A 23,174-nucleotide genomic window follows, 5' to 3' on the forward strand; every position below is an offset into this window, starting at 1 on the left:
GGTAAGAGAATGAGGCTGCTTCCTGGGCTTCAGAGGAGGCAGCTCCTGCAGGGACCATCCCCAAGGACCCATGCCACCTGACTAGGGCTGAGGGTCCCTCAGGTATCAACCAGCCTCCACTCTGACAGGGGTGTAAGCAAATGAAATAGTGCTTCCCAGAGAACTGTCACATGGAAAAGGAGGGCACAAATATGAGGCTGACAGCTACATAAAAGGCAAACCTCCTCTCCAAATTCCACATGCCTGGGGCATGAAAAAATAATTTAAACATCAACACAATGAAATGTTTACTCTGAGGGGTTTTGGGTGGTGAGATTTAGAAGCAATTTTTTTTTTTAGCTTTTTTTTTAATGTTTATTTTTGAGAGAGAGAGTGTGAGCAGAGGGGTGGGGGTGGGGGTTTCAGGGAGAGAGAGGGAGACACAGAATCCGAAGCAGGCTTTAGGCTCCGAGCTGTCAACACAGAGCCTGATGCGGGGCTTGAACCCATGAACCGTGAGATCATAACTGGAGCCGAAGTTGGATGCTTAACTGACTGAGCCACCCAGGTGCCCCACCCCCTAAACCGCCAGCTTTTTTTACCTGATTATAAAAGTAGTATGTGTGGGGCGCCTGAATGGCTCAGTTGGTTAAGTATCCAACTCTTTATTTCGGCTCAGGTCATGATCTCACAGTTCATTGAGTTGAGCCCCACATCGGGCTCTGCGCTAATAATGTAGAGAGCCTGCTTGGGATTCTCATTCTCTCTCTCTCTCATTCTCTCTCTCCCTCTCTCCCTCTCTCTCCCTCCCTCCCTCCTCAGCTCGCACATGCACATGCTGTCTCTCACTCACTCACAAAATACACTTAAAAAAATTATGTGTTCTTGTGTAATAAAAAAGTGAAAAAATATTTTTTTGGCATATGGCATGATATTCAAATGGACAAAAAGTAGAAAATTTTTTAAAAATCCAGAAAGACTACACAAAAGATATAAAACTCATAAGTAAACAGTCAAAAAAGTTTTTAAAAACCCAGAAAGACATAAAACAATGCCATTGTTTTGATACATTTCCTTTAGCCCTTTATATATGTATATGTGCATATGTATATATAATTTTTGAACAATGGAATTGGAATCATACTGTATTTACTGCATACTTTGTTATTTTCAGTTGATGTTTGATCATGAGCATTTCATCATTTCCAATAAATATTCCTTGCATTACTATTTTAATGTCTGCACAATTTTTCATTGTGTAATTGTACCATAACATAACCAATCCATTATTATGGAATATCAGGCTATATCCAGTTTATTCGAGTTATAAATATAGCTATAATAAATATTTCTAGACCAAGCCTTTGTGTTTTTGTTTTCCTTAGGAAAATTCTAGAAGAATTACTGGGTCAAAGCAAGCAAATCATTTTATAGCTCATGGTATATAGACTGGTTAGTTACTTTTCAGAAAACTACCAATTTATACTTGCTTGGGTGGTGCAAAGGTGTTTAGCTCAGGTCAACCGTGCCAATGGTAAGTATTATACTAAAAAACACTTGAGTTGATTTGAAGGTCCAAACTTTTTTTTTTTCTTAATGTTTATTTATTCTTGAAAGAGAGCAACCGAGCACAAGTAGGGGGAGGGGAAGAGAGAGACAGGGAGACAAAGAATTTGAAACAGACTCCAGGCTCTGAGCTGTCAGCACAGAGCCCGATGAGAGGCTTGAACTCACAAACTGTGAGATAATGACCCAAGCCGAAGTTGGATGCTTAACCACCTGAGCCACCCAAGTGCCCCACTGTCTTCTCATTATTGTTGGACTCTGTATTTGGGGGGGCGGGGGGGGGGGGCGGTTATCGCTGAGGTAAAAATGGTTATTCGCAAGTTTACTAGCCATGTATAATCTATACATTTTTTGTTCCTTCTCACATTAGAAATTCTGGGGCTTTTTAATTCTTTTAACTGTATCATCTTTTTTCAAGTTTGTTGCAAATACTGTCTCCCACTTTTCTGTTTTGTGTGTGTATGTATTCTGACATGCAGAACAGTTTTTAGATTTTTTGTTTTAAGTAGGCTCCACAGCAAATGCGAGGCTTGAATTTACGGCCCTGAGATTAAGAGTTGCATGCTCTACCAACTGAGCCAGGCAGGTGCCCCCAGTTTTTAGATTTTTAATGTCATATCCATTAAGTTTTCTTTCTGCGATTTCTCCCAATCCTTTTGTGCTTGGAAATCAGAAAGCCTATCCCCATCATTTTGGGATTAAACATTTATTTTCCCTTTCAAATTACTCTATGAAACACACACACACACACACACGCACACGCACACGCACACAGTCTGATAGGCCCAGAGCCCTACTGCTAGTCTGCCCTCCCTCTCCAAATCCATCCCTCCCCAGCCAAGACCTCGTACAATGTCATCCTCCTTGTTATAGTTGGCGATGTCCTTCCGGAGGGTCCGAATGATGATCATGCTCAGGATGCCTGAAACAAACGGGTGGGGAGAAGAGTTGTGAGTACTGCCAATACGGTCTCCTGGGCTGCATGCCCTCCTAGGCTTGGTGTTTTGCTGAGTGATGGCTGGGAACTTCCTCCAGTGGGAACTGGCTATGCAGCTGCCTCTCCTGAGCAGAGCTCTACCCCAGCTATCCAGACAAGGGCACACGGAGGATCGCTCCCCTGGTAGGGGCAGGAAAGAGGGCAGGGGACAGGTGTGGGAAGCCAAAGCACAGTGCTTTTTATTCCAGGGAGAACAGCACCCAGCTGCTCTGTGGCTTGGTCTTACTGACTTCTGTAGCCTCACTTCCTCCCAGACTCACCTCTTACTCTGCCCTGCTTGTCTGCTCCTTTTGTCATCCGTTCACAGCCTCCTCTACTCTCACCTCACGCCTCTACCGGGGCTATTCCTTGCTCCCTTTGCCTGCAACGCCCCACTCTGCCCTGACTCCCACCCCCGCTGCAAGACTCACTCTAGGCATCTTTGCCTTTCAACACACCAAATGGTTTGGAGGTCCCCTCACTTGTACCTCCACAGTAGCTCGTTTGCCTCTCTGGGCAGCACACGACAGTGGCTAAGAGAACGTGTTGTATGACCTCAAGCTAACTTAACATTTTAGGCTTAGCTCATGGAATCTGAAGGAATGAGAGGTTTGTAAAGTGCTTATTAACACAGCAGCTGGCCTTCAGTAAGTGTGAAATACAGAGCAGCGGGCATTATCTTTACTTCCCATATGATACTGAAATGACCAGTTTTACTCTACCTCTGCCCACTACCCTCCCCCTGCTCGCCAGCCTCTCACCAAGCCTGTCCTACTGCAGGGCCGTGGCCTTGCTGGACCAGTCCTTCCCCGGGTCTCTGAATGGTGGCTCCTCATTCAGAGAGGGTTTCTCTAAAGCAGCCTTCCACAGCTGGGCGTCTGGTCACCCTGTATCTGCTCCACAGCACTTATCACCCTCAGGTCTCAACCATGTTTTTGCTTTTTTGTCTCTCCTACCACCAGAACAGACTCTGTGGGGGCAGAGACTGGGCTGGACCCGCTCAATGCCACATCCCCGGCCTGTGGCACAGTGCCTACACAGCATGGGCAACAACAAAATCTTGTCGAATGAATCAAGGAAGGTGTGCACGAAGAGATGTATCTGTCTCTCCCTAGGGAGCTCTCCAAGGTAGAGACTGAATCTTCTTCACCTCTGCACACCTGATGCCTAGCACAGGGCCCTGATGTCTGTTTTGACCTACACTTGGCCCCCTGGAACACCCTAGAAGTCCCCCTTAAGTAATGTGATGCCTCAGACCTTCCTCCCTCACCCTCTTGTCCTCTCTACCTTCCATCCCACAGATCTCTCACCTGATAGGAAGAAGACCACCACGACGGAGTTAATGATAGAAAACCAGTGGATTTGCACATCACTCATGGTCAGGTAAGTGTCCCAGCGAGAGGCCCATTTGATGTCACTTTCCTGGAGGGTGGCAGGGGGAGGGGGAAGATAGGGTGGAAAAGAAGCACTTAAGAGTCAGGTCTCTTGTTAGACAATTCCTGCCCAGACCAGAACCCGCCTCCCCTGTCATGAGTCATGAGCTCCAGCCCCTTCTCACCTCCCAGTGTACAGAGTAGGTGAAGTACAGCTGATTCTCCTTGGTGGGGTCAATTTCCTGGGGCGAGGAGCTGGTGCCCTCAGGCAGGGTGCAAGAACTCTTCTCGTCTGCTTTGATGTCTGTGAGAGATAGAGACTCAGTCTGTTCCTGTGGGGGCCAGTGACACTACCCATGGGCTGTTCTGTGGGGTTGGGGGCGGGGCTCAGAGGCCTGCTGCTGGGACCCAGGGTCTGAACAGAAGCAAGACAGTTGTAAAACTGTGCATCCCAGAGCCCTGACCTTCCTAAGGGTCGTTGGGGATGCAGACAGGCATGTGCTGGGTGTGCAAGAGGGGGTCTGAGACCCTCATTTAATGTCTTCCTTCACTCAATTCAAACATTCACGTATTCACTCAGTCACCCTCACCAAACAGGAAAAATACCACCGATTCATGCTATCATGTTCTCTCATTCACTGTCTCCAAAGGCCCAACACTTCAGTACTGCAATCACTCAGATGCTTCGTTCTTCATTTACTCATCTGTTCATCCTGTTATCTGTCCACCAATTTAACACATAGTAAGAACCTACTACGTGCCCAGTACTGTGCTGGAAACAAAATGGGGAGAAAAGGAGACAGAGTCTCTAGATTCAAGGAAACAGTTGAGGGGAGAGATGATGTCAAAAAATCCCACGGCAAACGTAAAGCTGTGCTCACGACACTCACCAGAAGGAGGGGCAGCACAGTGCTCTGAAAGCACAGGATCTATATCTTACATGAGATTTCTGGGTATGACTGAAAACGAGGTTCCATAGCTTAAAAAGAAAAACAAAGAAAAAAAAAAAGCCAGAAACCCACTACCACCTGGACCAAGGCCAGGCCTGCTAAATCCAAGTATGTCCCATGGTGAGCAAAGGCTGACAGGTGAGAAGCTGGACCAGGTCCTATCAGGCCTATAGGGCTAGGGTTGGGCTCTCAGATTCCTGCACAACTGTTGACCTGGGCCAATTCTAGTCTACGCCAATCACTCACACAGAGGAAGAGAAGCACAGAAACCAGCTGCCCGACCGCTCTGCCTGCCCCTTTGTTCTTCAACTGAGGGTAAGCCGGCTGGTTCTTATGAGAGGCCTAGCCAAGTCCCAGTGGCTGTGTGTTCTTGGCCAGGTCACCAATCTCTCTGAGTCTCTGGTTCCTCATCTATGATCACCACATACCTCCAGGGGTTGCCGGGAGGTGGTAAACTGGGAAGGTGCCAGGCCAGGACACAACAGATGGCAGCTCTCCCCTTGCTCGTCACCTTTTCTGATGGGAATGCAGTGACCCTACGTTGGCCGGGCCCATATGACACAGTGGCCTATCAGCCGTCTCAGAAACAAGTGTGAGAAGACCCTGGGTGTGGAAGCCCAGGCCCATCCAGCCCTGCCCCTCTGGTCACACCTCCCCACTCACCCTCCAGCCTGATGCTCTGGGGAATCACCTCGAAGCGGACGACGCGGTATGTGTGCTCCTGGTCCTCTTCCAGGTCCTCCCGGTGGTAGTAAAGGATGAACGAGAGGTGATTGTGCAGGTAGATCTAAAACAGCGATGGAGAGAACAAAATACCAGCAGTCAAGAAATAGCCAGAGAATCACCCCAGGTAGCAGGTCCCTCCCCTCGTCCAGCATACCGAGCTATTTCAACCTGCCAGAAACACTGCTCTCACAGCACTCCCCACTCAGAAACCCTCTAGGGGTCCCTGGGGCTTAGGCCCACCATTCAAGGCCTTCTATCATCTTCTCATACATCTAGCTCCCCCACAGTCTCCCCTGACATCTCCCTGCCCCGTGCACAGTCCCCACTCCGCAGCTGTGTTCTCACATCTGCTGCAGCTAGGACACCACCCGACTCCACTCAGCTCGAGCCTACCTAGTTTTCAAGGCCCACCTCCTCCATGACAACCTGAATGCACAACAAGCTCTTCTGAACTCCGCTGGCATCAGTCGTCATGGCGCCAGCACCATCAGTGAGCAGCAACTAGGACTTAAGATTCAGGGTCTACATGGTCAGTCCTCTTCCTAATTGGGACCAGAAGCCCTTTGAGGACAGGGATTATGCCTCAAAAGAAATGGTTTTGCCTTTTATTCCCCACGTGGTAGGAGTTCCGTTTAGAAAATTAGAAAGATAGGAGAATCGCTATTACAACCATTGCCATTATCAGCATATTTCTCAGAGGCTGTGCTATGAAGCAGACACACAAATTATCTGATTTACACTGCATAACAACCCCAAAGGGCGGGTATAGCCATTACATACATTTCACCGACGAGGAATCGAGGACACAGTGAGGAAATAGGTAGGTTCAAGGTCACTCAACAACTAGTAGGTGGTGGAAGTGAGATCCAAAACCCAGGAAGCCAGCATGCTCTAGACCACTACAAAGCTCTCTTTCCTACATACTGACGGAATTCTGAGTTTTTCTTTTGTTTTAGTCTTAAAAACGTGGAATCTAACTTTTTAGGGACTGTGCCTTCCGCTTCCTGTGTAGCATCTGCCAGAGCCTTGCCCAAAGCACTCGGACTCTGACAGGCCATGCCTAGGGGCACTAAGAGAAAGCTGCCCTGGCCATCCTACCTTTGTGATAAACCTCTAGCTAAATATATCCTTCCCTGGGGCCTCAAGAGCTCGTGCCTTAAAGGGTGAAACTCCCACAGCCCTTCAGCCCGCCGAGACACCCTACCTTGTTGACATCCGTGAAGCCAAGCCGGTAGCCATGCTCAAACTGCACATCCTTTTCCTTCTTCTTGTCATCGCCTTCGCGGTTGGAGTAGAGCTCCAGCCGGGTGGCCACAGGCAGGTTATCGGCAATGCTGGAAACCGAAGGCCCACTCAGTCCCTCTGGGCCGCCTCTCCCGTCAGTGCCCTCCCATCCACCAAGGCGAGGCTTGCAGGGAGCAGAGGACAACTTACAGGTGGACATAGTAGTCTTCTGTGATCCGCTCGGCCACAAGCCGGCTCTGTTCCACGGTCAGGGTCACTGGCTTGTTGGACTGGCTACACAGAACTTCACACTTCTTTTCGCTGTTCATTAGCACCTGGAAAGGGGTGTTGACAATCCGGTCCCCTCTCAGCACCTCTCCTGCCGTAAGAGAGACAGATGGATCTCAGAGTTTCAGCCCTGAGGTTGCTGAGGCCAGCAGAGCCACGGGGACACCGGGCTGACTTGCAGGGCCTCTGGCAGTTCTGCACCTGGCACTCAATGCTCTGCCCTGTCTGTAGATAGCTTGCCCATCCTACTCCCACCTGTACGTTCCACCCCCGTTCTGCTCTACCACCCCCAGACTCTCCAGGGCACATCAAATATGCCATGTCATTCCATGCCTCTGGGCCTCATGTCATTTCCTTTGCCCAGAGTGCTACTTCTTGCCCCATGTTCCTGGGAAATTCCTCCTCACTCTTCAAGCTGTTTCTATCTCACCCTCTGGGAAGTGCTTTCTGAGTTCTTCAGGGCTGAGCCCGTCACCCTCTTCCCTGATTTGCCTCTGTATACAGGCAGTCTTGTACAGTGGCGAAGACAGGACTGGCCATTGAACCTTGGCTCTGCCACTCACTATCTTAGCAGTCTTGGTTAAATTACTTAATCTCAACAAACTTCAATTTCCTTACCTGTAAAATGGGGATTATAATAGTAAGCATCTCACAGGGTTACAATGAAAAATAAAGTACCAGGCACAGAGCAGGCAGACAACAAATACTATTTTTATCATCAGCATCACCTTTGCACCTTTCCATGTCAATGATGCGAGTTTGCACAATGTGTTAATATATTAAATTTCTGCGACCTCTGAGTTCTTTTAAGGGCCGACAATGTGTCCTATTCATTTCTGTGTCTTCAGATCCTAGCTCAGGCAGGGAGAGGAAGTGGACTGAAATCCAGCACCTGAGATTTTTTAGCCAAAACATGTTTTTACTTAACGAACTGGCACACCCTTTGCATGCCTGTTGCTTCAGAGGGGCCTCCGGATGTCATGCTAGCAGGCACTGAGCAGTTAGGGACTGTCAACTAAAACCGATGGCACTTTCATTCTGAACTCTACTAACAGTTCTTCTGGGACATTGTGAAACTGGGGCAAGCTGAAGACCCACCGAAGCCAACAGGCAGGACTAGCTCCTGCATGAACACTTGGTCTAACACGTGCTTCCCAGCATGGACCTGCTCGGATACGGCACTCTCTGCCTACTTAGTCATTCCTTCAGTTGTTTGTTTGTTCATTCATTTGTTCATTCATTCATTCGTTTGTTCATTTGTTCCTAACTAGTATTGGTTACGTGCTGGGCCCTGAAGATGCAATGTTGAACAGACATACTCATGGATCTTACAGTGTAGTGGGAAGACAGACTTTGGTTAAATCATCAGGATAACGAGACTACATCGTATAACAAGAGGAACTTGCTCTAGACATGGGGGAGCAGGTCTAGGAAAGTTTCTCTGAGGAAGTGATGTTTGAAGTGAGCTCTAAAAGAAGAGAGGCGTTAACTATGTAACGAGACAGAGGAAGAACACTCTAGACAGAAGGAACAGTACATGCAAAAGCTCCTGAGGGTGGGAGAAGTGTGGTGAGTCTGAGACACCTGTGTGGTTGCAGTGCAGAGGGCACGTGGGAAAGTGACTTAAGGTGAGCTCAAGAGATGGGCCAGAGCTGGACCTGAGGGCCTGGGGGCTGTGCTGGAAGTCCGATCTTTATCCAGGGAGCAAGAAACGCCAGTGAAGGGTTGTTAACAGCTGAAGGAAGACAGTATCTGATTCTGATGACAGAAAGATCACTCTGGCTGTTTTGTCAAGGAAACACAGAAGAGGCAAGGGACTGGTTGGGGCGATGCCAGTCAGTCATGCACGTAAGTGATGACGGTGGCTGGTCAGGGCTATGCTGAGGCTGGAAGCACGTACACAGATTCAGGAGCTACTGAGCAGGCAAAACTAGGGGACCTGATGCTGACTGATAAAAGGGATGAGTGAGGAGGGGTGCACATCAGGTAGACTGAGGTTTCCACAGCCGAGTGCTAGGGGGAAAACAGGAAGAAGAGCAAATTTAGACCGAAGGCGTTTTTTCAGTTTGGAGACGTCAGGTGGGTATGTCAAGCAGGAGGTGAGATATCCAAATTTAGGGCTCAAAGGCCAGGTCAGGGCTGTGGATAGAAGCTGTGAGTTGCTGGCCTGTAAACCGTGCGGCAGGGCACGAGCTGCGCCACCTCAGGGAGTACGACACAGCCATGCAAAGTAGCAGCCGTGACGAGTGTGGACGAGGCCACTGAGGAGAGGGACTCCCCTTCTCCCCCTTTTAGAAGCCTAGTAACGGCAGCTGAGTCCATTAAACCCAGGGAGCGACTGGCCAGTGGAGAACAAGGATGCCAATAAGACACGTGCACGGTCCACTGTCGAAATGATTCGGGTCATCCTCTTCATTTCACAGACGGCCATGCTAGAACCAGACAGGGACAGTGACTAACTAGCCCATGATCATTCAAGGGGACTGTGGTAGTGCTAAGCTCTTGGGCCCCTTCCTCTACACCATGCCCTAATGCCCACTTCTTTTTAGTTTACAAGGAGCTCACTTGAGAAAAGGAAGGACATACACAGAGAGAAACCAATCTGCAGACCAAGCCAGCAGGTATCATTTCTTGATATTTAGAAATTAAATTTAAACCAAGAAAGAGGACATGCTGGTTTGGAACGGCTCATATAGCTGGAGCAGAGAGCCAGCCAGGCTGAATGAGCTACAAGCTATGAACGTGGACCCTCTAAGAGAGCCTGACATTGTACTCCAGTGCATCTGCCACAGACACTCCCTCGCACGCCATGATATGAACCTCCATCAGTGCGATCACCATGAGCACAGTCCTCAGACAGCCCAAATGAACCTTTCTGGGGAAGGCAGCCAGGACAACAGAAAGAATCGTCTTTAGAGTTAAAAAACAACAACAACAGCAAAAAACCTGGGCTAATATCCCAGTTTCTCCACCTATTGGCAAGTCTTAAACCCCTGAAGCTGCTGTTCCCTCTACTATGAAATGGGGGTAACCCTATTGGTGAATGACTGGGGCACATGACTTTACCTCCTTTTGTCTCACTTCCCTTACCTATGTTAAGGGGATAGTAAGGGTAGCTACCTTCATAGGGCTGTTGTGAGAATTAACTAAGTTAAAGCAGAGAAGGGCCTAGAACAATGCCCAGCTCCTAGAAGAGCCCTGTAAATACTAACGGTGGTGATGATGATAATGCTAAGTACAAGGCTTGCCATCCAACAGGTATATAATGAAGGAGGTTTCTGCTCCATTCAGGTAGGACACTAACATTGACTGAATCCTCCAGTGGATTCTTACACGGGGTCAGAAGTGGGAGAGAGAGGAATGGAAGGCATGATCCCTCCACTCTAAGAGCCCCTAGGCCATGAAGGGAGCCACTCCTTGAAGACAGAATGATACAATACAGCAGGATAACTTTTGTACACAGAGGTTTCTATTTCTTGCTTAAAAAAATTTTTTTTAAATGTTTATCCATTATTTCACTCACACACACACACACACACACACACACACACACACACACACACACAGTGCAAGTGGGGGAGGGGCAGAGAGAGAGAGGGAGACACAGAATCTGAAGCAGGCTCCAGGCTCTAAGCTGTCAGCACAGAGCCCGACACGGGGCTTGAACCCACAGACCATGAGATCATGACCTGAGCTGAAGTTGGAAGCTCAGCTGACCGAGCCACCCACGTGTCCCAAGAGGTTTCCATTTCTATGAGGCAGGAACATCCCCCAGCTTCATAGAAGATATGGCAGAGGCTCAGAGAGGTTAAGATCACCCAGTGTCACACCGAGGTGCTGAGCCATGGGCTGCCAATGAATCCACACCAGCTCATGGGAAGGGAGGAGCTGCTCTCAAGGGTCCGGGTAGCAAGGGGCCTGGAAGACAAAGCAGGTCATGTTTCTCAGACAGAGACAGGTGGTTGGGCATGGCATGGTGTGGTGTGGAAAGAGAAAAGAAGCATAAGTGACAGGCAGGAGGGGCAGCCCAGACAGTCAGTGGAAATCAGCCCTGAGGCAACAGTACAAGGCAAGACTGAGGGCTGGGAGGTGCTGCCTGGTTCTGGTTAAGCTGACTAAAACATCTGAGCCATGGGTAGCCCTGACAGAGAAGGCAGCCCTTTCAGAGGCCTGCTCAAGAAAGTTCTCTCCTTTCTCCCTCCTCAGCTAAAAGAGGAAAGTCTCCTAAGTTCCTTGAGGTCAGGGACAGCATCCTTCCAAAACCAAGATGGGCACAGAGTAAGTACTAATAATTTTGTCAGAAACAGAGGCTTCTGAATGAGTGTCTTTTGCTTTAAGTCTAAAATTCTACCAAATGAAGAATTATTTGAATTAGAATAAAATGGCTACTATTTATGGAACACATATGTCAGACACTGCGCTGGGTGCTTCACACATTATTTGAGGCAAGTCTTGCACAACCACTTAGCAAGAACTATGGTGATGTTTCTGCTTCCTTTAGGGCCAGAGGTAGTCACTCATTCTTTTAATTAAAAGCAGAGTAGGTTACAGAAGCCAAGAGAGACAGAAGGGAGTATCTAGAAATCAAGGGAGAGCCAGTCTGAGCAGTAGCCTGCAACTCTGAAGTCCAAACACATGGACTCCAAGCCCAGCTTAGCCATGAACAACATAACCAGAGGCAAGTCACTTAACCTGTAAAATAGGCATAAAAACAGCAACTACCTCCCCGGGGGTGTTACGAGGACTGAATGAGCTGATATGTACGTAAACCACGTAGAATGGTGTCCAGCACACGGTAAAGTCAGGGTCCACGGCTATCATCATTACGCAAAGATCTGGCTTCCCATCTGCGACAGGCTGACAGTGAGAGAAAAAACTTACCGAGATTCTCTGCCTTGTAGGTTATTTTGCTGGGCTGGCAGAAGGGCAGCGAGTAGTATTCATAAGGTAGCTGGGTTCGAGAGCTGGTGAGCTTCACAGCCTAGTGGGAGAAGAGAGGCTGTTTGTTGTTCCTCAATCCAGAAACCAAGACAGCTGTTTCAATAGTTCTACCTGTACCCACACATCGTTGGTACAGTCGGCAATATTATCAAATAAGCAAACTAAGTGCAGCAGATGCAACTGTAGCATACTACACACGAGAAAGTCTACAATTCTGATTTCGTGTGTCATTAGCTTTAGACTACATCACAGATTTTGTTTAAAATCATAACCAAATTCAAATACGCTGAGAGTCTGATGTCCTTTGACCCTATAATTTCACTTCCGGGCATCTTTCCTAAGGAATAACTCCAAATGAGGATAAACTTTACGAACAAAGAGGTCCACTCCTTGCTCATAACCACAGAGTGGCTATAGTGCCTATAGTTCCTCGAGCCCATCAGGCTCTGCGCCCACTGCTCCTCTTGGTCCGACCCCGTCCTCGTCTGGAAGTCTCTCCCCAACTATTTCATCTAAGGGAATTCCTTCATTTGCTGTACTCCAACATGTGTACTTTCCCAGGTAACAGGTCTGATACAACATAATTATTTTGTTTACCTGTTTTAAAAAATCAGTTTCCCCCACTAGAATTTAAGATTTAAGCTTCATGAGGGCAAGGACCTACAGAGCCAGGCACACAGTAATGCTCATTAAATGTTTGCTGCATGACAGAAGAGAGGAAAAACGGGAAAACAAGTATAAGCCCCCACACTGGTCAGTGAGCCATAATATACTCATCCAATTAAATATCATGCAACCATTAAAAATGAGGTTAAGAAGACCATGAAGGAGAATGTTTAGGAACTGATACATGCACACAGACTATAGCTCTGAAAACAGTGACAGTCATAGACAACACCAAACCGTAGGTAAACAGAACAAAATGTCGCAAAAAATAAATTCTAGTCTACGTGTAAATAAAATTATCTTTGCTATTTAGAAACTATCGACCATTCCTCATGCATCATCTATAAAAGGACAAATAATTTTTAGAATCCAGGTCCACAATCCTTTTTTAAAATTCATGCTTTGACATGGAGGTTCCTTAAAAAAATGAAAAAATAGAACTACCCAACGACCCAGCAACTGCACTACTAGGCATTTATCCAAAGGATACAGGTGTGCTGTTTCAAAGGGGCACATGCATCCTTATGTTTACAGCAGCACTATCAATAATAGCCAAAGTATGGAAAGAGCCCAAATGTCCACTGACAGATGAATTGATAAAGATGTGGTGTATATATGTGTATATATACATATACACAATGGAATATTTCTTTTTTAAAAATTTTTTTAATGTTTATTTACTTTTGAGAGAGAGACAGAGAGACAGAGCACAAGTGGGGGAGGGGCAGAGACAGGAGGGACGGAGAGGGAGGGAGACACAGAATCCAAAGCAAACTTCAGGCTCTGAGCTGTTAGCACAGAGCCTGATGGGGCTTGAACCCACACACAAACTATGAGATTGTGACTTGAGCCAAAGTCAGACGTTTAACTGACTGTGCCACCCAGGTGCCCCTATATACAATGGAATATTATTTGGCAATCAAAAAGAATGAAATCTTGCCATTTGCAACAACATGGATGGAAGTAGAGTGTATGATGCTAAGCAAAATAAGTCAGTCAGAGAAAGAGAAATATAATTTCACTAATATGTGGAATTTAAGATATAAAACAGATGAACATAAGGAAGGGAAGCAAAAATAATATAGAAACAGGGAGGGAGACAAATCATAAGAGACTCTAAAATACAGGGAACGAACTGAGGGTTGTTGGAGGGGTGTTGGGCTAAATGGGCAAGGGGCATTAAGGAGGACACTTGCTGGGATGAGCTTCGTGTGTTGCAAGTAAGTGAAGAATCACTAAATCCTATTTCTGAAATCATTATTATACCATATGTTAACAAACTTGGATTTAAATTTAAAAAAAAATCTCATGCTTTGAAATTAGGAATTTATTTTTAAAAAAATTTAACGTTTATTTTTGACAGAGAGAGAGAGAGAGACAGAGATTGAGTGGGGAGGGGCAGACAGAGAAGGAGGCACAGAATCAGAAGCAGGCTCTCTCTGAGCTGTCAGCACAGAGCCCGATGCAGGGCTCAAACCCATGAACCACGAGATCATGACCTGAGCCGCTACCTGAGTGAGCCACCCAGGAGCCACAAAAATTTTTATTTTAAAAGGGCAGGGTAGACAATGCCCTCCAGCTGAGTCTGGAGCAGTACCCCATATTTAATGACTATCTGTGCAAAGAAATGCAAAAATGTTCATACTAAGTGGGATAAATAAAGTCAAACACTTCAGGCCAAGTCTTGTCTATAAGGAACTTAGAAAAACTGGGTTTCAGAGCTTTTTAGATGTCAGACTAAGAGACAGAGGACATCTATTAAGCATTTCATGAATTGCTTGAGACAAAATGGCCAAAAAGTTACTGTCTATTAGAACAGCCTGCTATTTTGTGTTTCTTCCATTCTCTCTTTCTGGATAATCAAAAAAGAATCCACACTGCAAAGAAACTGAGCTCCACCTTTATGTTCCCTCCCACCCTCCCTCCCCCAACCCAAAGTGTGCCCTCTTCCATCCCCAGCCTGGCAGGACTGGAAGCCAGAGCCACCCTCTCCTCCCTGTGCCACAAGTTTTGCTCTGGAGGCAGCTTTTGACAAAAGCACTGAGAGGAAGGGCACTGCAGTAGTTAAGAGATGGAGCAGTTAAGAACTAATCCTACTTCTTTGTCTCCATATGACCTTGGGCAAGTTGGTTTACTTCCCTGGGCCTTGGTTTCCTTATCTATAAAATATACGGTAAATCTGTAAAATATACAGTATCTGCCTCAGAGGGTTCCTGGGCTGGGGGGGGGGGGGGCGGAGAGGGAGGAATCGTGAGTTAAATCAGGCATAATGCCTGGCATGTACATAACCCTCAATAAATGTTACTTTAATTACTGTTCCTGAAAGTAACAGTCTGACCTCGGAGGAATAGAGATGCTCACAATAATGCAACACACCTAATGTTGCATCTACTCATTAATTACTGCTTAGTTCTAAATGCAGATGCTTTTTAACATATTTATATGCTTTCAGACATACTTATACACCCTGCCAGGCTATGTATTAGGAGCTGGTAATACAGCAGTGATTGAGACAGATAAGATCCCAGCTCTTTTACAACTTGATTCATAGCAGTTTTCGTTTTTTTTTTTTTAAAACAAATGTATTATTTGTATATTTATCCTCTTCACTGATTAACAACTCCTGGACAATCACAAACTGCTTGTATGTGATGCCCCAAATAAGCATGACACATAGCAATCTGTCATTTTGCTAATACCTAAAATGTGGTGTCAAACAAAGGGGCCCATACATGGTGGCACATCAGGTAGACGGCCCTTTGTGACCTTCTTGTCTTGTTTCTCCCTTTGGACACTGTGACGCTCAGGAAAGGATACAAACTTGATTTTCATGCAATCTTACTGAGTTGCTTCTGCACAGACCAGTGAAGATGTGGTTCACATCACCACGATAACGAGGCAGGAAATGTACGTTTATTTTAGGAGCAGGATTTATTTTTGGAACTAAGTTTTGTTAGCCCTTTTTACAAAATCACTAAGGATGTGAAGGACTACTCAAAACTTTCAACTACTCGTTACTTTGCCAAGGGAGGAACAGTGTAGTAGTCAAGTAACTGGGGATTTACAGAGGCGAGGGGATGCCAAGTGCCCTACACGGTCAACACTGTACAGGAAAAAAAAGACCCAGAAAAATACCAAAGTATTAAGAGTGGTTGTATTTGGGTGATGACAGAGGAGAGACCCTTTGGCTGGGAGCCCTCGCACAAGATTACGCCCCTTCCCCACCCTCCCTGGTGGCAGTCCATATCCAATGACTGGTTCATTGAGGGATACAAAGAACCAGTCCTCTTGCCTCAACTTGGAACAGCTCTGAAGGGTCGGCCATTCCAGTTCCAGAGCTTCCCGCAGGCCTCAGTGAATGAATCCCTCCCTCACTCCCTCCTGAGCGCTGACCCTGAGAGACTATCCAATAAATCTGTACCATATCTCTACCTCGGAGTTTGTACGGATCCAAAAAGATCCACCACCAACCCCTAGCCCTACTTGGGGCTCTGAGAATGCCACCACCAGTACACTGTTAAAGAGCCACTAATCAAAGTGCCAGCCTGCCCACTGCCCCTGACCAACCATATTTTAAGAGACTCGTTCCCCACCCTGGCTAGTTGACTGACCGACAGGTGGAAATCTAGCTTGAAAAGCAAAGGTGTCTGGTGGGATGGCTTCTCTTTACACTTGAATTGTTCATGCACCAATTTGCCTTATCTATTTACCATTGATTCCACTATTTATTTGGATCTGATTCATTTTTTAAGGAAATACATTTAAGAAGCTAATACTATTATCACTATTAAAAATGGAAAACCAAGAGCAGCCATAAAATCATGAGTTCAAGTAGTAGCTATATTTCTTAATACACATTAAAAGAAAATAGCTATTAAAATAAATCGTATTTGTCAACTACTTGAAATCACCTCATATACCCCCACTCAGATAGGTAGTACACAGTTTAGAAAAACTGAACTGGGGAATCCAGCTGTGGCAAAATCTGCAAGCAAAAACACAGAGCCGTATACGATAGGCTGTGTATGTGTGGACAATGTGGGTTATGCAAGAGAAACTGGTGACTGAGAAGAGAAGGGGAACTGATGAAAGAGGGAGGCAGAGGTGCCACAGAGGAGGCAGCCGGTTGAGAGAGACAGACAGACACACACACACACACACACTCACAACTAGGAACAGGGACACACGTGAGGATGAAAGTGAGAGAGAAACACAGGCCTGGCCAGAGCCAGAACCAAAGAGAAAGCCGGAAAGGGACACAGAGAGAACACACTCCCACAAGCAGAGTTGCAGACAGGGAAAGAGAGAGAGAGATGAAGAGGCAGAGTGCCCGGAACGGTGGACTCCGGACAGCACTCCCCTTCCAGCCAAGCAGCACGCAGCAGACTCGCTTTTTCCCAGGGCGACTGGCACGGGCTTTTGTTCTCTGCAAGCTTGGGCCCATCTCACCAGGGCCCTCCAGCCAGGCTGCCAGCACAGAGGCTCCAACAGTCCAGAAACGCACCTACCTTGATTTCTACAGGGTCGTTCTGGTGGAAGTTGATTGGTGCAACCCCAGGGACGTAGAAGGCGTGAGAATCACACGCGAGCGAGAGAAGCAACAGGGACCACGGCAACCAATCCTGCTTGGAAGAAGAGAGGCTGTAGTCAGAATGGGGGAAAGAAGCAAACATCTCCCTGGGGCAGGTCAAGTCATAGCACCTTCACGTCTGCTTTACCTGACCCAGTGTCATCCCTACTCTGTAAGTGCTGCCTTCCACATGCCCCCAAGAGTCCCACACGGCACCGATCTTGCACTTCTGCACTTCTGGAAACGAGTCACAAAATGAGTGAAGTAATTAACATGGGGACAAAAGGGAAGACTGTCATACAGGAGCCACACTTCCCCACTTCCGGATCAATGTTCTTTCCACCATGTCATGTTGTATCACTCTTCAGTATAGCTAGCAGGAAGCTAAGCTCCACAATGTTCCACAAATTCCCTTTTTTCTATGTAGCAATGGGCTTACTTTGTCAGGAAGGTCCCATATCACCAATACAGCTTCATACACGCCTTCTCCAAACTGTATGGGCCTCATCCCCTGCCACTCTCCTCCTCACTCAGTTCCAGCTATGTTGGCTTTCTTGTTGTCTCTTGATAGCAGGCCCTTCTCTACCCCTCAGGGCCATCCCCTTTACTGCTCAGAATGTCCTTCCCACAGATACATGCACGGCTAATCTCATTCCTTATTTCATTCAGGTCTCTCTCAGACGTCACGTCCTCAGAGAAGCCTTCGCTGACAATCCTATCTAAAATAAGCACCCCCACGGTTCCCATTACCCATTCTCCACCCCCCTTGCTTCATGTCTCTTCATGGACTTATGTACTTGATATGTACAATATGCATGTGTTTATTTGTGCAGTCTGTCCCCTTCCACTTGAATGTGATCTCCGTGTGTCCCCAGTGCCTGGCACAGAGCAGGCACTCAGTAAATGACCTACCTGCAGGACAGTCACCTGGGAAAAGATAAGAGTGACCAATTACTGGCCTCAAGAAATGCACTCCATCGAAACATCTCTTTCCCTTAACAACATGCTTCACGCCCTCAAAGAACTAGAAGAGTTTCCTGATTCTCTCTCTCCATTTGGTCTAGACAAGGGACTCTTGTCCAGACACCCGGATCACAGATTCAGTAGTGTTCTTGCATCTGCCCTGTCTCTCTGCCCCCTGTACTGTCACAGCATTTCAGACCCTTGTTTCCTCTCACTGGACACAGCCTTCTGATCACCTTGCCTCCACAGCCCCTCCATCCTTCAAGTTACCAGCACACGTGTGCGTGCGCACACACACACACACACACACACACACACACACACACACACACTCAGATGGTTCTTTGGGAACTCAGTTTTATATGGAGTCAGAATTGCTCAGGGGGCTTGCCAAAAATGTGGTCTCATCTGCATTCTTACCAGAGCACAAGCTGAGAAAAAGTGGCTTTAATAGTTTAAGGTTCTGAGCTTGGTGCACTTTTTGTAGATGCATAGCTTGGTTAAAGCCTTAAAAAGAATATATTCAGAGTGTTCCCCCCTCCCAATTTGCTGTAAATGTTTGTAAGTATCTGCCAGCTTGTTCATTATGAAATTACGAAGGAACAGTGTGACCCGAATAAAAACAGTGAAAGATGACTATGACAGCTGTACTGTACTTAGTAATCAATGGGGTCAGGGGTTAACAGCAGGATATTTAAAAGAAATGACCAGACTAGAAGGTAGAAAATTATCAATGGGGTAGGATTCTGTATAGGAAAACAATACTTTCCCCTTTCTGTCCTTTAAAAATTTTTTTAATTTTATTTATTTTGAGAGAGAGTGTGTGTGTAAGAGGAGGAGGGACGGGGGGGGGGGGCAGAGAATCGCAAGCAGGCTCTGCACTGTTAGCACAGAGCCCGATATGGGGCTTGAACTCAAGAACCGTGAGATCATGACCTGAGGTGAAACCAAGAGCAGGATGCTTAACCAACTGAGCCACCTAGGCACCCCAGAAACTTTCAATTTTAAAGTAAATTTAGATTTATAAAAGAGTTGTAAAAATACTATGAGAGTTCCATGTACTCTTCACCCAGTTTCCTCTAATGTTAACATTTTACATAACCACAAGCAGGCAAGGCTTTTAAAAATAACTAGCTTAAAAATGTTTTGAAAAAGTAGCACATACACAGTAAATAATTCACACAGTACAAATGGATACACCGTGAAAAAGAAATCTTCCTCCCACTTGGGCTCCCTATAGACAACTGCTATCACCAGTTCCTTGAAAATCCCTCTAGAGACATTTTACGCACTCACAAAGGGAAGGGTTTAGTAGTATGAGTTTGTCTTGAGTACAACAACAACAAATAGGATTTATTCTCTCTTTTTGTGATGGAAAGCCTACGGACCCAGGCTGGCTACAGCATCTGATTTCCTCTCCATCAGACAATTTCCTCTAATTGACCTGTTGTGAGAAGATTATGGCCCTTCCTCTTTGGAGCCCTGTGCTAGGCCTCATTGGTCAGTCTTTAGGAATGTGAGTGCTTTGAGTCAAAGAAACAAATCAGGTCCTCTTTCCCCTAATTCCTCTTTCTACTTGAATTCCAGTTCACTAAATGCAAGGAGAACAAATCCTGCAGTTCTGGCACAAACCGCCACACAAATGTTTAAAAAACAAAAACAAAAACAAAAAAAACCACCTGTGAATTTTTGAAAAACGAGGCAGAAGACAGACCATCCTCACGCAAAGATACTATCAACATACCACACATCAATGGATCTTAGAGGAAGGATCAACCGATGAAAAATGGCAAAGGCTGTTTCCTTAATGTGCTATCTTCTTTGAATAATACAAGTTGGTAACCAAAAGCAATTCAGAAGTTCAGTTGAGAATTAAGGGCTGCATCAAAATGACACTGTCAGTTTTAGATATTAAAATGTCACTGTTTTGATATTCTCATATGGCTGGAGGGATAATTAACTAGAACCCTTCTGGGTCGGGGGGGGGGGGGCAATCTGGCACTCCATCAAAAGCATTCCCCCTCCCCCCCAAGCACATACTCTTTGACCCTGCAATTCTACTTTGAGACATGTTAAGAAAAATATGGCAGGGGCACCTGGGTGGTTCAGTTGGTTAAGTGTCCAACTCTTGATTTTCGGCTCAGGTCATGATCTCATGGTTCGTGGGATAGAGCCCCATGTTGGGCTCTGTACTGACAGCTCAGAGCCAGGAGCCTGCTTTCGATTCTGTGCCTCCCTCTGTCTGTTCCTCCCCACTTGTTTTCTCTCTCTCTCTCTCACTCTCTCTTTCTCAAAATAAAAAGGAAAAACTATTTAACAAAAGAAAAATATGGCAAATATGCCAAAATGTACACAAAAGGATGTTCAATATGGTGTTATTTAAAATTGTGAAATTTTCACTAAAATAGCCAATATTAGTGGAATAGGTTAAATTATAATGTATCCACTTACCTATTTATATACTCACTAAAAAGGAAATATTTCTTGAGTGGGAACATTTAAGCTTTAGATCTAAGTAGAACAAGCAGGGGATAGAACACTGCATAGCAGGATTCTCCCCTTTTTAAAAAAGTTACCTTTGAGAAAACGTGTAGCGGGCAAAACGGGCTCTGGGTGTAATGGACTTTCTTCCTTTTTTTTATATCTCTATTTCTAACTTTTCTTAGGGGATTATAAAGCATTTATATCAGTTAAGAAAAATAATAAAATAAATTACACAGAAAAAAAAATCACCCTCTGAACACCTAGGGTAGAGTAATTCTAGGTCGGTATGGAAGGACTTGCACCTGCTGGCCCAAGATACCTTTCCATCAGCACCTTCCACCTTTGTTTCTAAGCCTTCAGGAAAATCCCAAGATTGTCTTGGCCCTTAGTGAGCAGACTTGGTCAGGTGAGGCTGCCTTTAAGCCTCTGCTCAAGCTGTTTTTCACACCTGCTCTCACCTTACTCAAGTCTACCTACACTTGAAGGTCCAGTTGAAATGTTCTCCAAGACCCTCAGATCTCCACAAATATGTCAAAATGTACATAAAAGGATGCTCACCATGGCATTATTTAAAATCGTGAAATTCTGGAATATACACAATTTCCTTTTTAATTACCTAGTTATATACTACTTTAATAAGTATATAACTGGGTAAGTGGGTACATTATAATTTAACCTATTCCACTAATACTGGCTATTTTAAATTTTTTTTTTTTAACGTTTATTTATTTTTGAGACAGGGAGAGACAGAGCATGAATGGGGGAGGGTCAGAGAGAGAGGGAGACACAGAATCTGAAACAGGCTCCAGGCTCTGAGCTGGCAGCACAGAGCCCGACGTGGGGCTCGAACTCACAGACTGTGAGATCATGACCTGAGCCGAAGTTGGACACTTAACCGACTGAGCCACCCAGGCGCCCCAATACTGGCTATTTTAGTGAACAACTTCACGATTTCAAATAATGCTGTGAACATCCTTTTATGTACATATTTTGTGGAATTATTCTTTCCCTTTCTTTTCAAGGTACCTTGTAAGTATCTCTATGATGTCACTAGAGGCAAGAGAATGGAAACTACCCAGTACCCAACTTTCACATCTATACATGTTCAAGGATTAGTGTTTATGTTATTTGGCCAATAGTTAAATCTGCGCTTGTCTAAGGCACTACTATAGTACATTTCATGCTGAATTGTGGTCATTTAAGCTACTGCCATCTGTCCGCCTGCACTAATTACTTGTCTAGCCATGTTATGGGAGTACTCAAACTAATAATAAGCGTCAACCAACCTCTGATCTATAAAAATATAAAATCATCCACTCACATAAGATTGAATGCTATGGGTTTTGTTTTGTTTTTTAGTAAGCTTTATGCCTAACATCGGTCTCGAACTCACAACCCTGAGAACAAGAGTCGCATGCTCCATGGACTGAGCCAGCCAGGCACCCTGGAATATTATGGTTCTTAATCTCTGCTGTATCCTTAAGAATCTGATTTTTTTTTTAATTCTTAAATTTAAGGAGTTCTTGATACCTCCTACCTTTCTGCCTGTCCAAGGGTCTAGTTTGAGACCTATACCCTATCTGTACATCTAGGATAGTGGTTCTCAACCCTGATGCATATCAGAATAAGCTGGGAGTAAATGGATTAAATTCCCAATCAAAAGGCACAGGTTGGCTGCATGGATTAAAAAAAAAAAAAAAAAAAAAGATCCAGCAATATGCTGTCTACAAGAGACTCGCTTCAGATCTAAAGACTCACGAGGGCTGAAAATGAAGGGATAGAAAAACATATTCCACATAACAAAAAGAAAGCAGGGGTAGATATACTTCTATCAGACACTACAGACTTACAGTTTAAAATTGTGTCTAGAAACAGAGAAGGTCACTGTATGAGAAAAGGGTCTATTCAACCAGAAGATATAACAGTTATACCTAAGTTAGAAACATATACACACCCAACATCAGAGCACCTAAATGTATAAAGCAAATACTGACAGATCTGATGGAAGAAACTGACAGCAATACAGTAATAGTAGGGGACTTCAATATCTCGCTTAAAATAATGGCCAGAACATCCGGACAGAAAATCAATAAACAGCTGACTCAAAAAACACTATAGACCAAATGGACTTAACAGACATATATGGAACCTTCCACCCAACAGAAGAAAACACGTTCTTCTCAGCTGTACACAGAACACTCTCCAGGACAGTTCACATGTTAGGTTCACACATCAAGTCTTAACAAATTTAAGAAGACTGAAATCATTCCACATATCTTTTCTGATCATAATGCAATGAAACTAGAAATCATTAACAAAAAAGTGGGAAATAAGCAAATATGTGAAAACTAAGCACACTCTTGAACAACCATGGAGTCAAAGAGGAAATCCGATGAGAATTTAAAAGTACCTCAGACAAAAGAAAATAAAAAGACAACCTACCAAAACTTATGGAATGCAACAAAACT

General features: G+C 45.4%; 1 protein-coding gene across 4 annotated transcripts in view; it reads right to left on the reverse strand.

The window, feature by feature from the left end:
• TM9SF4 (transmembrane 9 superfamily member 4) overlaps positions 1-23,174 on the reverse strand; it is a 53,186-nt gene that overhangs the window by 14,173 nt on the left and 15,839 nt on the right. For 2 of the 4 annotated variants that reach the window (XM_045444925.1, XM_045444927.1), the window contains exons 2-9: positions 17,198-17,311; positions 11,964-12,063; positions 7,005-7,173; positions 6,775-6,904; positions 5,508-5,631; positions 4,080-4,198; positions 3,832-3,943; positions 2,397-2,467 (exon numbers count right to left, since the gene is read on the reverse strand). In XM_045444925.1, coding sequence (XP_045300881.1) covers positions 2,397-2,467; positions 3,832-3,943; positions 4,080-4,198; positions 5,508-5,631; positions 6,775-6,904; positions 7,005-7,173; positions 11,964-12,063; positions 17,198-17,311 — 939 coding nt within the window. Of the gene's footprint in view, positions 1-2,396; positions 2,468-3,831; positions 3,944-4,079; positions 4,199-5,507; positions 5,632-6,774; positions 6,905-7,004; positions 7,174-11,963; positions 12,066-17,197; positions 17,312-17,407; positions 17,492-23,174 lie in introns of those variants that run through there. The other 2 variants (XM_045444926.1, XM_045444928.1) reach the window with 2 other exon arrangements.

Source organism: Leopardus geoffroyi, chromosome A3, assembly GCF_018350155.1.
Source record: "Leopardus geoffroyi isolate Oge1 chromosome A3, O.geoffroyi_Oge1_pat1.0, whole genome shotgun sequence".
NCBI classification, from domain to species: Eukaryota; Metazoa; Chordata; class Mammalia; order Carnivora; family Felidae; genus Leopardus; species Leopardus geoffroyi.